This window comes from Cyprinus carpio, chromosome A20 (genome assembly GCF_018340385.1).
Source record: "Cyprinus carpio isolate SPL01 chromosome A20, ASM1834038v1, whole genome shotgun sequence".
Lineage (NCBI taxonomy): Eukaryota > Metazoa > Chordata > Actinopteri > Cypriniformes > Cyprinidae > Cyprinus > Cyprinus carpio.
This window is the reverse complement of record NC_056591.1, coordinates 23,878,599-23,891,098: the sequence shown is the minus strand read 5'-3', so window position 1 is coordinate 23,891,098 and position 12,500 is coordinate 23,878,599. Positions and strand designations below refer to the sequence as shown.

Genomic DNA, 12,500 nt, shown 5'->3' with positions numbered 1-12,500 from the left:
ACAGATACACGCACACAGAGAGAGACACACACACACACAGAGACACACACACACAGAGACACACACACACAGAGAGAGACACACACACACAGAGAGAGAGACACACACACACACAGAGACACACACACAGAGAGAGAGAGACACACACACACACATTAGGGGACTGTGGTAAAACTGCTGTAAGAACTCAGATGGATCAGTCTCTGCTCGGATCACCTTTGAGAAGAAGATGCGGAATGTGAAAGCGTGATTGTTCCACGAGATCTGCAGCTCCGACTCACTGCTCCCACATCTCCCAGCGATCTGAGCTCCACGCGGGATCGACACGGACGCCTGCTCCGTGATCAGCTGCACACACACACACATCATCTCATGTTCGTTCATGAAAGTTTTTAAAACGTTTAAAGCATCCTGACGGATTGCGCGGATCATGATGGCATTTCGGTTTAACTTCCTCCAAATCCATTTAGAATCCGTGCTGATCATGTTTAGACTAAATCAGCTCAGAAAGCTTCGTTTAGGATTTTAGAGTTGCTCACATCGATCCCGTTCAGTGCCAGGACGTCGTACGGAATCAGGAATTTCACCACAAACTCCGCCATCAAGCAGGTCGTTCCATTTTCTCTCACTACGAAAATATCCCGGTCGGGATTCGGTGAAAGTCCAGAGAGATTCTCCACCTCCTGCTCCGCAGAAACACAGAGCGCCGACAGAGACACTGGAGAGACCAGGAGAACATGAGAAACCAGGAGAGACTCACACACACTCACTCATACACACACGCACACACACACACTCACTCACTCACTCACTCACACACACACACACACACACACACACTCACACACTCACTCATACACAAATACACACTCACACATACACACTCACACTCACTCACTCACTAATATACACACACACACACACACACACACACACTCACTCACTCACACACACACACACACACACACACACACTGATCTACTCTGTTCTGTTTCTATTGTTTCTGTGCTGCTCTTTGTCTTCGTCATCGAGGTTTGTGAAAATTTCTCTGTAAAACTGCAGGAAACAAATAACTGCATTTTCTATTCTATTCTATTCTGTTCAGTAGGCTACACTGTAGAAAGACATCTAATAATTTAAGAAACTACCCCTGGAAGCAGATTTGATTTAGTGAATCTCTCTTTTCTGTAGTTTTTTCTCTTCTGCTGAATTTGAGAATTCTGTTTCTGATTTCCGTCCTTTAAACGAATTCATGCAAATGAAGGGAATCAAACTCATAAGCAGCAGCAGAACTCACGGAGCAGCAGAAGGTCCATGATGAAGCGCTCCTGCATCGCTCCGCGCGGCGGAAGTTCCTCTCGAGTTCCCCGCAGAGGACGCACGGTCCGGTCCCGCGTCTGTCCGAGCCGCACTGAGCGCAGTCAGGAGCGCGCAGCTCGTCCGCGCGTTCACGCTACAGTCAGATGCACTTCTGCACGCGCACGACGCTCTCAGTCCCTCGGTGATTCCCGCAGAGAAACACAGTCCAGCAGAAGAAGACAGCTGCTTTTATCCCGGAATGGATTTTATTTAATTTAGTTAAAAAATAACAAATACTTGCATGCGACTCCGGGGTAAGTGGTCACATGATCTGTTTCATGTCTAAAAATAGAATCATTACATGAAGACAAGTATTTCGTATTTTTGGAAATTCATAAACGTGTTTTCATTTTAAACAATTTATTAATTACATTTTCATGAGAGAACTGTGTATGTCAGCTTTTACATTTTTTTTTTCATAATTTCGTAATTAAATGTTTGAATTTGAATTCAGAGTCAGGTTTCACTGTGACAGCTTGCCCCGTGTTCTTCACTGTGGGGGGTTCACAACAATCCTGGTCCATAACAGTCTGAATATTCAAAAGCCTTTTTTGTGGACTTAAAAAAAAATCCCACTGTGACAGCTAGCCCCAATCTGCCCTAACAAAACTAGTATTCAAAACACTGGAAAATGTAAAAAATAAATATATAAACACATAACTAAATTTAAAAGAATACAAATAAAAATATTTTTGAAATGACACAAGATCTGTTAAACAGGTTTAGTAGCAGAGAAGTGTGGGAAATGACCCCAGAATGTTCACGTCTTAAACATATTACCACACACCGATGATAAAAATGCTTTGGATAACAGTGTCTGCTAAATGAATGAATGAGTGGTTTATTCCAAGCCCTTCTATGGTTTGTTGGCGCGGCACTAGTTAGTAGGTTAGTGCTCCTCACAGACTGCGGCTGAAGCGTGTTCAGTCTCTCCTCGCTCAGACATCTGGAGCAGCTCTGAACTGAAAGTCAAACTCACACTGGACCGCGCTGATGCTGTCGATGCTCGGCTTGCTCCCCACTTGAGGGTGTTTGTTTCCCAGGGGAAAAGTCTCTGACCTTGGGATGCAGGGCGCGGGCGCTTCTGGAGCCTCCGGCGACTCTCTGCTGCTCCTCTTGAACTCTGGGAGAGTGAATCTCCTCAACAGCCTCCCGCTGAGGGCACTCAGAGATCTGGAGGCGTGCTCTGCGTTCACCGCGGTTTTCAGCACGGTTTTGCTTTTGCGCAAAGGCTTGAGACGCTCCGGAGCCGCCAGCGGCAGAGTGCTAGTGGGTAAACTGCACCGCTTCTGATAGTAACTGTCGTCAAACCTTTTGATGGGCAAGTCAAACGCCAGTTTCTTGGTTTTGTCGAGCTCTTCTTTGGTGTTTTTGCTCAAAGGATTTAATAAAATGCCAAGAGGACCAGATGTAGAAGCGGCCGCACAACTCAAGGGCAGTTTGGAGGGTCTGGGAGAGTAAAACAACGGAGGCAGGGGATTGTTCGGGCAGGTGGACGGATGTTCTCTGTGTTTGAGCTGCTGAGGGGGTTTTGGGGTTAAAACACCAGAGAACATCCGGCCTTGTGGTGATAATGGTGATGAAGCATCACCTTCTCTCTCATATTCCTCAATGGAGTCCATCGACTGGATTCTCTTCCACACACCGAGGGATCGTTTACGGGTCGAACTGACGGAAGGCCGCATCACATCTTCAGGGGAAGCTCTTGTTGGATGGATCTGAAGAGGTTCATCTTCGTTGATGTTCACAGTGGAGAGTTTTTCAGCGAGTGCATCATCATCGTGAAGCCTCCTGGAGTTACTCCGCAGCGCCTGCAGACATTCAGTGTGTCTGAGATACCTGGCCACCTGCACCGCAGAGTTGCCCACCTTGTTCTGCCGGTCGATCTGGAGACCCAGCCTTTTGAAAGCACGCACCAGGAACTCCACGACGGCTGAGTGTCCGGCCGCGGCGGCGTACATGAGCGTGGTGTTCCCCCAGGCGTCCGCTGCCTCGGGATCAGCGCCGCTCTTCACCAGGATCTTCACCGCGTCCAGGTGTCCCATCTCGCAGGCGTAGCTCAGCGGCGTGCGGCCGCTCTCGTCCGGGAGATTCACGCTCGCACCCCTCTGCAGCAGAAGATTCACGAACCTGCATCTCGCACCCGAGTCCTGGAGAAACACAGCGGAGATCAGAGGCGTCTGCGCCCCTTCGCTCTCGGAGTCGATGATTTTCCCATCCAGAGCGTCTAAGATGAACCTGGCGAGGTGGAGCTTGTCGTTGGAGATGGCGTCCAGCAGGATTCTGCTGTCGGTTTTGGAGCTGCACCTGTCCGAGAGTCTCAGCATGTTTCCTCAGTCAGATGTCTCTCCGTGGCTGACGGAGATCTCGGCATGTTTTATACCACTGCACTTTGGAGTTGCCACGACAACATGAATTTCATTATCACACTTTATTGTTCGTAAGTGGATGTGTATTAATGTGCTGATTGTAATGAGGGCTTCAGAGAAACACGCCGACTGAACCTTATGAATAAGCATGTGATTATTGACTGAAACCACTTTCTTCTTCACCGGATTCAAGGCTAAATGACACAATGAACATGAGACCACTTACAGTCCTTTACGAAAATTATCCATGGTTTTACTACACTAACCTTAGTTTAACCATGCTATAAAACTGTGGTTATACAAACAGTAATCAATACGCCAAAAATCATAGTTACTACACTTTTATTACATTAAAACCAGTGACACAGTGATGCGTCAGAATCAATCAAAAATAACAGCCAATAAGAAGAGCTTGTGGGCGGGCCTTCTGAGTACATCATTTTATGATACACTTTTTATGATGGATGGATGCACTTTATGCGACTTCTTTTGGATTATTGGAAAATAAGACCCATTCACTGCCATTATAAAGCTTAGAAGAGCCGGGACATGTTTTTAATATAACTGATTAATGCTAGCAGGAAACACAATTTAAGTTATATTTTCCTATATTCTCTTTTGAATAGTCAAACAATCCACAAAAAACATCTTTAAAGAAAATTCACTTCCAAAATGAGATCAGATGAACATGAACAAATCTGACTAAAATGTCTCTGTGTACAGAACAAGTGAATGAATCTTCCTCAGAAGAGACAGAAACAGCAGCTCACTTCAGTGTCTGGCTTATATCAGAATCACGTCCAGAAGCTCTTGGAGAAATTTGGATGAACTCATTAATGTTGCTTGACCTCTTCATATTTCAGGAGAGAACTATAGTTTCCAAAGTCAGACATCACTGACTTTCAAGGGTGTAGAGTTTAGTAGAGACATGAAACCTTTTTTAAATAAAGCATATAATCGATAGCTGAGATTAAAACCCGTTCCTAAAAGAGAATCCCCTGCACGGTGAAAAACAGCACCTTTAAAGCTTTCCGAGGACAGCAGACAGAAATAACACTGAACACGTGTCTTCATCAAACGACTGAATAAACAGACAGCAAGCGTTTTCATTTAACACCTGGGAGAGTTTATTGGTACACATACTATAAAACAGTATTAAAGTAGCAGGATAACAACAGTATTTTTTGAGTATTTTCATTGCTAGAAGTTTGACAAATACGATATATATTTATAAATACAAAAGCACTTACAGCATGATCCACTGAGAAGCTACAGAAAGCTCAGGAGACAAACAAATAGAAACGGATGAAATTCAGAGCGTGACAGTTCTGCAAAAATAATCTGCTTTTCCCGCAAACTATAATATTAGAGCAAAAGTCTACGTGGAAGTCGCACAACAGAAAACATTCAGCTAGTGCAAAAAGCTTCTAAGAAACCAAACGTAGTCTTAAACTACTCACTATAATATATTTATATATATATGCACCTTTATATAAATAACCCCTTATTTTGGCATTTATCATGTAAAATAATTTAAAGGTCCTACCTGACATATAGTGGCACATTTGTAAGCGATGGAGATTTAAAGCACTTTGCTTTCTCATGAGATATGTGTTCACCGCCAAACACTTGAAAACATGACGCGAAGAAAAGAAGAAGAAAGGGAATAAAAACGACTGATGGAAAACTCGCAACAACCAACAAATATAATATTTAAACAAATAAAACCGCACACCAGCCGGGACGAACACCTTGTCTTGTTCTCCAGTGCAAACCTCTAAACTTCCTTAAATCAACACACAATCAACACATGAAGTCTTGTTTTCTGAGAAACTGAACAAAATGAGTTTATGATTGAAACAAGCACAAATATCTGCGGATGGGCTCCGAACAATAAACTGAATTCAAAGGGAGGTCTTTCTGACCATTGGCATGTTTCTTTCTTGTTTTAAGCATAAATGCATTTTATTTTGACACACTTTTCAGAAAACATCTCGTCATTGTGACTGTCATCTTGATTTATGTTTTGTGGTTTAGTTATTTTTACTGTTAAACAAGTACCAAGAACGTGATTTTTTTTGCAGTGTACAATCATCTCTCTTTAAAACAAGTACCGATACATCACACCGGAGAATAAAATAACACAAACACAAGTGCAACCAAAGTTCAGTGTGGTGTCAGAGAAGAGCAAATGGTTTGCGTCGATGCGTCACGTCCCTCCGAATCCGTGCGATTCTCGGGATAGCACCTCCATCACCTCCATCTCAAAGCCTGATTAAAACCGCAGAAATAAAACGACGTGCGAGTCTGATCTTAAAAACGGAGAGGAACAGATGATAAAAGCTCGGGACACTGCTGTGATCTGGTTTCCAGACGGCGTCTACATTCGTAGTGTTCAGAGGAAAGCTATGCTACATCCTCAAAGATCCTCTGAATCCTATCACATATAAAGTGCTCAGGACGGGAGAAAAGCGCACCGTTCACAGAGAGTGAGACAAACTACAGTCGCCTGACTCTGCTACAGTTAACTAGCTCAGTTAAGATACGAGTTGAAAAAGAACACTTTTGAGTTGTCGGCCCATAATGGCTGCAGCGCTGCTGATGAAGATGATGAAGAGGATGGTGTATAAAAACGTGTGTGATGAGTCTGTCCTCAGGAGCTCGTCTGAGCGGAGTGGGCGGAGCTACGGTAAGAGCTGGATTGGCTGGACGCCGCTGCAGAGGAGGAGTTAAATGCAGTGGGTGGGGCTAGAGCTGAGGTAGGGAGAATGGGCGGGGCTTATAGACTACGGACTGCAGGGAGTCGAGATGAAGCACAGATGAAGACGGACCCTTCGGCTCGCTCCTGTGGAGGATGGTGAGGGTCTGCTCTCGTCTCAGTTGACGGACGGAGCACTTACACCACCGTGGCTGGCCTGCGGTCCATGTCCTCCTCCAGCTTCACCATCTTCTGCATGTCTTTGGCCTGGAGAATCACAGCAGATTATTTACACTGCATTCTTTCATCTGGATCTAATGTTTAGAGTTCTGTGAACTATGGTTTAAAATGCTGTTCATACTGACAGCTAACTGTTAAGAGGTATATTCAGTCACTAAAATAAATCGATTTGCATTGTTTTGTGAAACTTTGTAATGAAGAGGAAAAAATGTGTGGTTGAAAAAAAAAAACGGTTTGGCATATTGTAGGGCTGTACGATAAACCGTACTGTAATCACAATTTGTGCTTCTCTGGGTTTAATCATCTGTGATATCTGAATGCTCGTTATTTATCCTGAAAACATCTCATTTTAATTGATCTTGCATTGGTAATGAGCCTCCACAAGCTTTCATGGTTAGGGTTGCCAGATCCCCCCAATCAGTGCTTTCATCTTAAATCAACACATTTTATTCCCAATCTGGCAACCATGCACACACACACACACACACACACACACACACTCTCTCTACATTATGGAAAAAGCGCAGATGAGCTGAAAAACACCAGCAAACATGTACGCCGGAGTTTAGCAATTTCTATTGAGATATTCTGCTCAAATAATAATGTCATACAGCCAGTCTGTTCTCATCATGCTTTCTTTGCTGTGACGGAATCTGAGCAAATCATGCCAGTTGATGTTTGCTTGATTTGTGCTTGCGTGAGAGTGCAATAATTCTGACAATAAATTTAATAATAACATTGAGCAAAATAACAGTGATTAATAGATTAGTTATCGTGCAGCCCCAGCATATTCTTTTCTATATTCAGCCAATTTATAAAAAGAAGAAAAAAAAAATATTTGTAAAACTTCTCTCTTGAATCAACTGTGACGGAAGGAAGGAGGCATGTATGTGTCACATGACAGAAAAACCACCGCCAACTGAATCATTTGATGACTCATTGAATCAATCGAATGATTCGTTCACTCTCTGAACCGTTTGAGCGGTTTTTGACTCACTCACTGAACCACAGGCCATTACTTTCACCGTGTTCAACTTCAAACTAAATCAGTGTAATTATTAAAATATCTGTGAATGGAGTCATCATGTAGTTGAATCAGAATCAGTATTATGTTCTTCACGATTCCCGTGTGTTCAGACTCAATTTGTGTTCAAACTCACACTGATCTATGATGATTGGACGAGCTTTCAACTGGGCGGGACTTTACAACAAATGGCCAATAACTGAACAGGTGATGTATGTGAGTGACAGCGTTCAGCATGTCAAGTGGATGTGTTATAGAAGCTCTTGTGTCAAGGGTCAAACAGACAGAAAGGAGACTGAAACTGAAAAAAGAGGAGAGCAATGCGTGAGCCTACCTTGAGTCTGACTGTTTGCATGATGTGATTTCAAAAGCTGTTCAAAGAAAAGGCAAATCATATTTAAGGAATGGCTTCAGGCGTCTTATGTACAGAACATGAGTAATGGAGGACAAAACACAAATCGAATGAAATCGAAAGGGCGGCGCTCTTCTGAAAATCCCCGGCTCTGTGATTGTGAACGCCAGCCTGAGCTTTTACCTGCTCGTTGAACTTCTCCAGCTTCTCCAGCTGCTCTCGCTGGGACTTCTGCAGCTGCTCCAGCTCCTTCGCCTGCTTCATGGCCAGCTGAGGAAGAACAACATCATCATCATCTTCAACAGGATTCTACCGCATGCACATCAGCGAGAACTACTAGATTCATTTAACAGTGTACGTATCAGCTAACACTGAAGACCATCAACCAACCCTTTTTCTCTCCTCCAGGAACTTTTTGGTGTTGCTGCTGTTCAGCTCCCGAACTCTCCTGCAACACAAACACACCGAACCCGTTAAACTGTGACAGACGATGATTTATTCAACACAGCGCCGTCCGTATGTGTCGTGCCGCACCTCTCGCGCTCCGCCTTGTTTTTGATGCTCTTGTCCTGGCTGATGGCTTTGCTGTTCTCCATCGACGTCTTCGCCTGATTGCCCTTCATCTCTTTGCTTTGCCTGTCAATCAATCACAATACAGACATGTTCAGAACAGAGTCCAGAGAATCGGTGACCGTTATGAAACATCATCTCATGCTCAAGGGTCACGGCTCTTTATCATGGAGATCCGGCTGCAGAACAAACGGAGAACGGGTTCACACGAGAGGAATTATCAGTGTAATTAATAAAGACTCTTGAGCTGAATAGACGGGCCGCTCTTCTCCTGAACTTACAGAGACTCATGCAACATTAATGCCTGTTAATTATGTCAGCCGGCCTCGTCTCTCTATCCCAAAGAGACGCCACATCAGCATTATAAAGAGGAGAACACTGGCCCAGATGAATATATATTCATACGAGCACGAGCTTCGTGTGTTAATCAGATTCAGCAGTTATTAGCATACTACGCTCTACTGTAGTACACACTCCACTCACTGCTCTCATCATGAACAAACAATACAAACAAATCAATTCATATATGTATAGCACCTGAAGGTAAATAATACACACATATATAAATATCTGTAAATAATTGTAAAATTTCCTATTATTTCCATGAATCCCCATGGATTTCAAGTAAACTAACTAATCCAAATATTACAATATTACACATTTTGAGGAAGCTACATTCAGCTTCCTCAAGGTCTCATATTTGATATAACCAAATCTCCATGTTTTGATGCATATACATCTGCTGGATTTGTAATTGAGAATTGAGAAAGTGACGTGACGTGTGGCCAAGTGTGGTGTCCCATACTTGGAATTTGTGCTCTGCATTTAACCCATCCAAGTGCACACACACAGCAGTGAGCAGTGAACACACACACATACACTATCACACACACAGTGAGTGAACACACGGAGGGGTAGGTAGACAGCCATTTTTTGCTACGGTGCCCTGGTGCTCAAGGGTCTCACTTTAGTTGGGTGTAAAAGAGCACTGTACATCATTGTAGTGATAATAGTGATAATGGTAATTGGTAGTAATGATAGTGATGACAGTGATGACAGTAACTGTAGTGATGGTAGTGATTATAGGAATAATAGTGATGTAATGATGATAGTTTTGGTAGGGATTATAGTGATGTAGTGATAATATTGATGGTAGTGATGGTTATGATGATAGTGATAGTAGTGATAATAGTGATGACAATGATTGTAGTGATGATAGTGATTAGTGATGGTAGTGATAACAGTGATGTTAATTATGGTAGTGAAGGTAATGATGATAGTGTTTTAATGATGATAGTGATTATAGTGAATAGTGATGGTAATGATAGTGATGGTAATGATGATAGTGTTGGTAGTGATTATAGTGATGGTAGTGATTATAGTGATGGTAATAATGAGAGTGTTGGTAGTGATTATAGTGATGGTAATAATGAGAGTGTTGGTAGTGACAGTAATGATGATAGTGATTATAGTGAATAGTGATGGTAATGATGATAGTGATAGTAATGATGAAAGTGATTATAGTGATATTGTTGTAATGATGGTAGTGAAGGTAATGATGAAAGTGATGGTAATGATGATAGTGATGGTAATAATTATATGATGGTAGTGATGGTAGTGAAGGTAATAATGAGAGTGATGGTAATGATGAAAGTGATTATAGTGATAATAGTGTTGTAATGATGGGAGTGATTATAGTGAATAGTGATGGTAATGATGATAGTGATGGTAATGATGAAAGTGATTATAGTGATAATAGTGTTGTAATGATGGTAGTGAAGGTAATAATGAGAGTGTTGGTAATGATGATAGTGATTGACGTGAATAGTGATGGTAATGATAGTGATGGTAATGATGATAGTGGTAATAGTGATGGTAGTGATGGTAATGATGACAGTGAAGGATGGTAGTGATGACAGTGTTGGTGATGATGGTAATGATGATAGTGATTATAGTGATAATAGTGTTGTAATGATGGTAGATATTATAGTGAATAGTGATGGTAATGATGTTAGTGATAGTAATGATGAAAGTGATTTTAGTGTTATTATGTTGTTATTGTTGTAGTGAAGGTAATGATGAAAGTGATGGTAATGATGATAGTGATTATAGTGATAATAGTGTTGTAATGATGGTAGTGATTATAGTGAATAGTGATGGTAATGATGATAGTGATGGTAATGATGAAAGTGATTATAGTGATATTGTTGTAATGATGGTAGTGAAGGTAATGATGAAAGTGATGGTAATGATGATAGTGATTATATTTATAATAGTGTTGTAATGATGGTAGTGATTATAGTGAATAGTGATGGTAATGATGATAGTGATGGTAATGATGAAAGTGATTATAGTGATAATAGTGTTGTAATGATGGTAGTGAAGGTAATAATGAGAGTGTTGGTAATGATGATAGTGATTATAGTGATAATAGTGTTGTAATGATGGTAGTGATTATAGTGAATCGTGATGGTAATGATGATAGTGATGGTAATGTTGAAAGTGATTATAGTGATAATGTTGTAATGATGGTAGTGAAGGTAATGATGAAAGTGATGGTAATGAAGATAGTGATTATAGTTATAATAGTGTTGTAATGATGGTAGTGATAATAGTGATGGTAATGATGACAGTGATGTAAGGATGGTAGTGATGACAATAATGGTAGTGATGACAGTGTTGGTAGTGATGGTAATGATGATAGTGATGATAGCGATGGTAATGATGACAGGGATTGTATTGATGACTGATTAGTGATGGTATTGATGATAGTGTTAGTAGTGATGGTAATGATGATAGTGATGATAGTGTTGGTAGTGATTATAGTGATGGTAATGATGATATAGATTACAGTGATAATAGTGATGACAGTGATTGAAGTGATGACTGATTAGTGATGATAGTGTTGGTAATGATGGTAGCTGAGCGAGCAGTGAATACGTGTGTGTCGGTTGTGTCTCTCACCGCTCATGGATGAGCTTGAGCTGCAGCGTCTGCTGCTCCTGAACGCTGGCCAGCAGCTTCTTGAGGAGCTCACACTGCTGCGTCACATGGGCGTCCTTCATTTCCTGTTCTTCTGTGCTGTGACAGTTGATCATCTCTGACCACTCTTTAGTGTGCTGCGCCACCATGTCCTTCACCTGAGAGGAACAAACAGCAACACGACTGACACACGTCACCAAACACAGCCGAACGTTTTGCTGACAAACTCTATTATGAATAAAAACCATTCAAACACAGACGGCTGGGGTTTCCATCAGAACATCGGCTATCAACCATGAGTTTAGATGTCTTCAGTAAGATCTAAAGCACAGGATCTAGACTGACGCATAACTAGAAATATCAAGAACTTTTATGATTTGATTAATTGCCATTGAAATATAATAAACGTGAAAATTCAATTTTTCATGACTGTCTTGTGTAGTCAGACATTAAACTGGCGTCAGACAGTTTGACACACACCAGCTACGTTTACATGTGATCAAAGCATCCATTAGAGATGGCTTAATCAATCCTGTAAACACCTCAAACAATCCAACAGTGCTCAATCTCAGTCAAACTGCGATTGGAAGAGTGGTATAGACCTTAAATAATCTGATAAACTGGAAAAGATTAAGCATTATTCACCTTTCATCTTGAGAACTGGTCAGTGATAGAGATTACAATTTTATTTAAAAGAACTTCTACAATATTTGTCATCTTTCCTGATCTTGTTACATTCACAGGAGCTCCAGAATTCAAGCAATGCACTTGAAAACGAATATGTGAAAGTTTAGGTTCATATAAACACCTACCAAAAAAACCTGCTGTAGCTTATTCTTATACTGATTCCTGCCTAATTGCTGAAGCCAGTCCGATCAGAGCATGTGATTTTGTCATTGTTAGGGT

General features: G+C 41.6%; 2 protein-coding genes across 2 annotated transcripts in view; both read right to left on the bottom strand.

The window, feature by feature from the left end:
- Nucleotides 1-1,491, bottom strand: part of LOC109076448 (lysosome-associated membrane glycoprotein 5-like) — a 6,147-nt gene extending 4,656 nt beyond the window's left edge. Inside the window, exons 1-3 of the mRNA XM_042778195.1 lie at nucleotides 1,298-1,491; nucleotides 540-718; nucleotides 217-348 (exon numbers count right to left, since the gene is read on the bottom strand). Coding sequence (XP_042634129.1) covers nucleotides 217-348; nucleotides 540-718; nucleotides 1,298-1,334 — 348 coding nt within the window. The 5' untranslated portion in view covers nucleotides 1,335-1,491. The remainder of the gene's footprint in view (nucleotides 1-216; nucleotides 349-539; nucleotides 719-1,297) is intronic.
- Nucleotides 1,492-4,831: 3,340 nt separating this feature from the next.
- LOC109084104 (1-phosphatidylinositol 4,5-bisphosphate phosphodiesterase beta-4-like) overlaps nucleotides 4,832-12,500 on the bottom strand; it is a 42,479-nt gene continuing 34,810 nt past the window's right edge. Inside the window, exons 34-39 of the mRNA XM_042778196.1 lie at nucleotides 11,577-11,752; nucleotides 8,577-8,678; nucleotides 8,433-8,490; nucleotides 8,226-8,312; nucleotides 8,025-8,061; nucleotides 4,832-6,693 (exon numbers count right to left, since the gene is read on the bottom strand). Of these exons, the coding sequence (XP_042634130.1) occupies nucleotides 6,605-6,693; nucleotides 8,025-8,061; nucleotides 8,226-8,312; nucleotides 8,433-8,490; nucleotides 8,577-8,678; nucleotides 11,577-11,752 (549 nt within the window). The 3' untranslated portion in view covers nucleotides 4,832-6,604. The remainder of the gene's footprint in view (nucleotides 6,694-8,024; nucleotides 8,062-8,225; nucleotides 8,313-8,432; nucleotides 8,491-8,576; nucleotides 8,679-11,576; nucleotides 11,753-12,500) is intronic.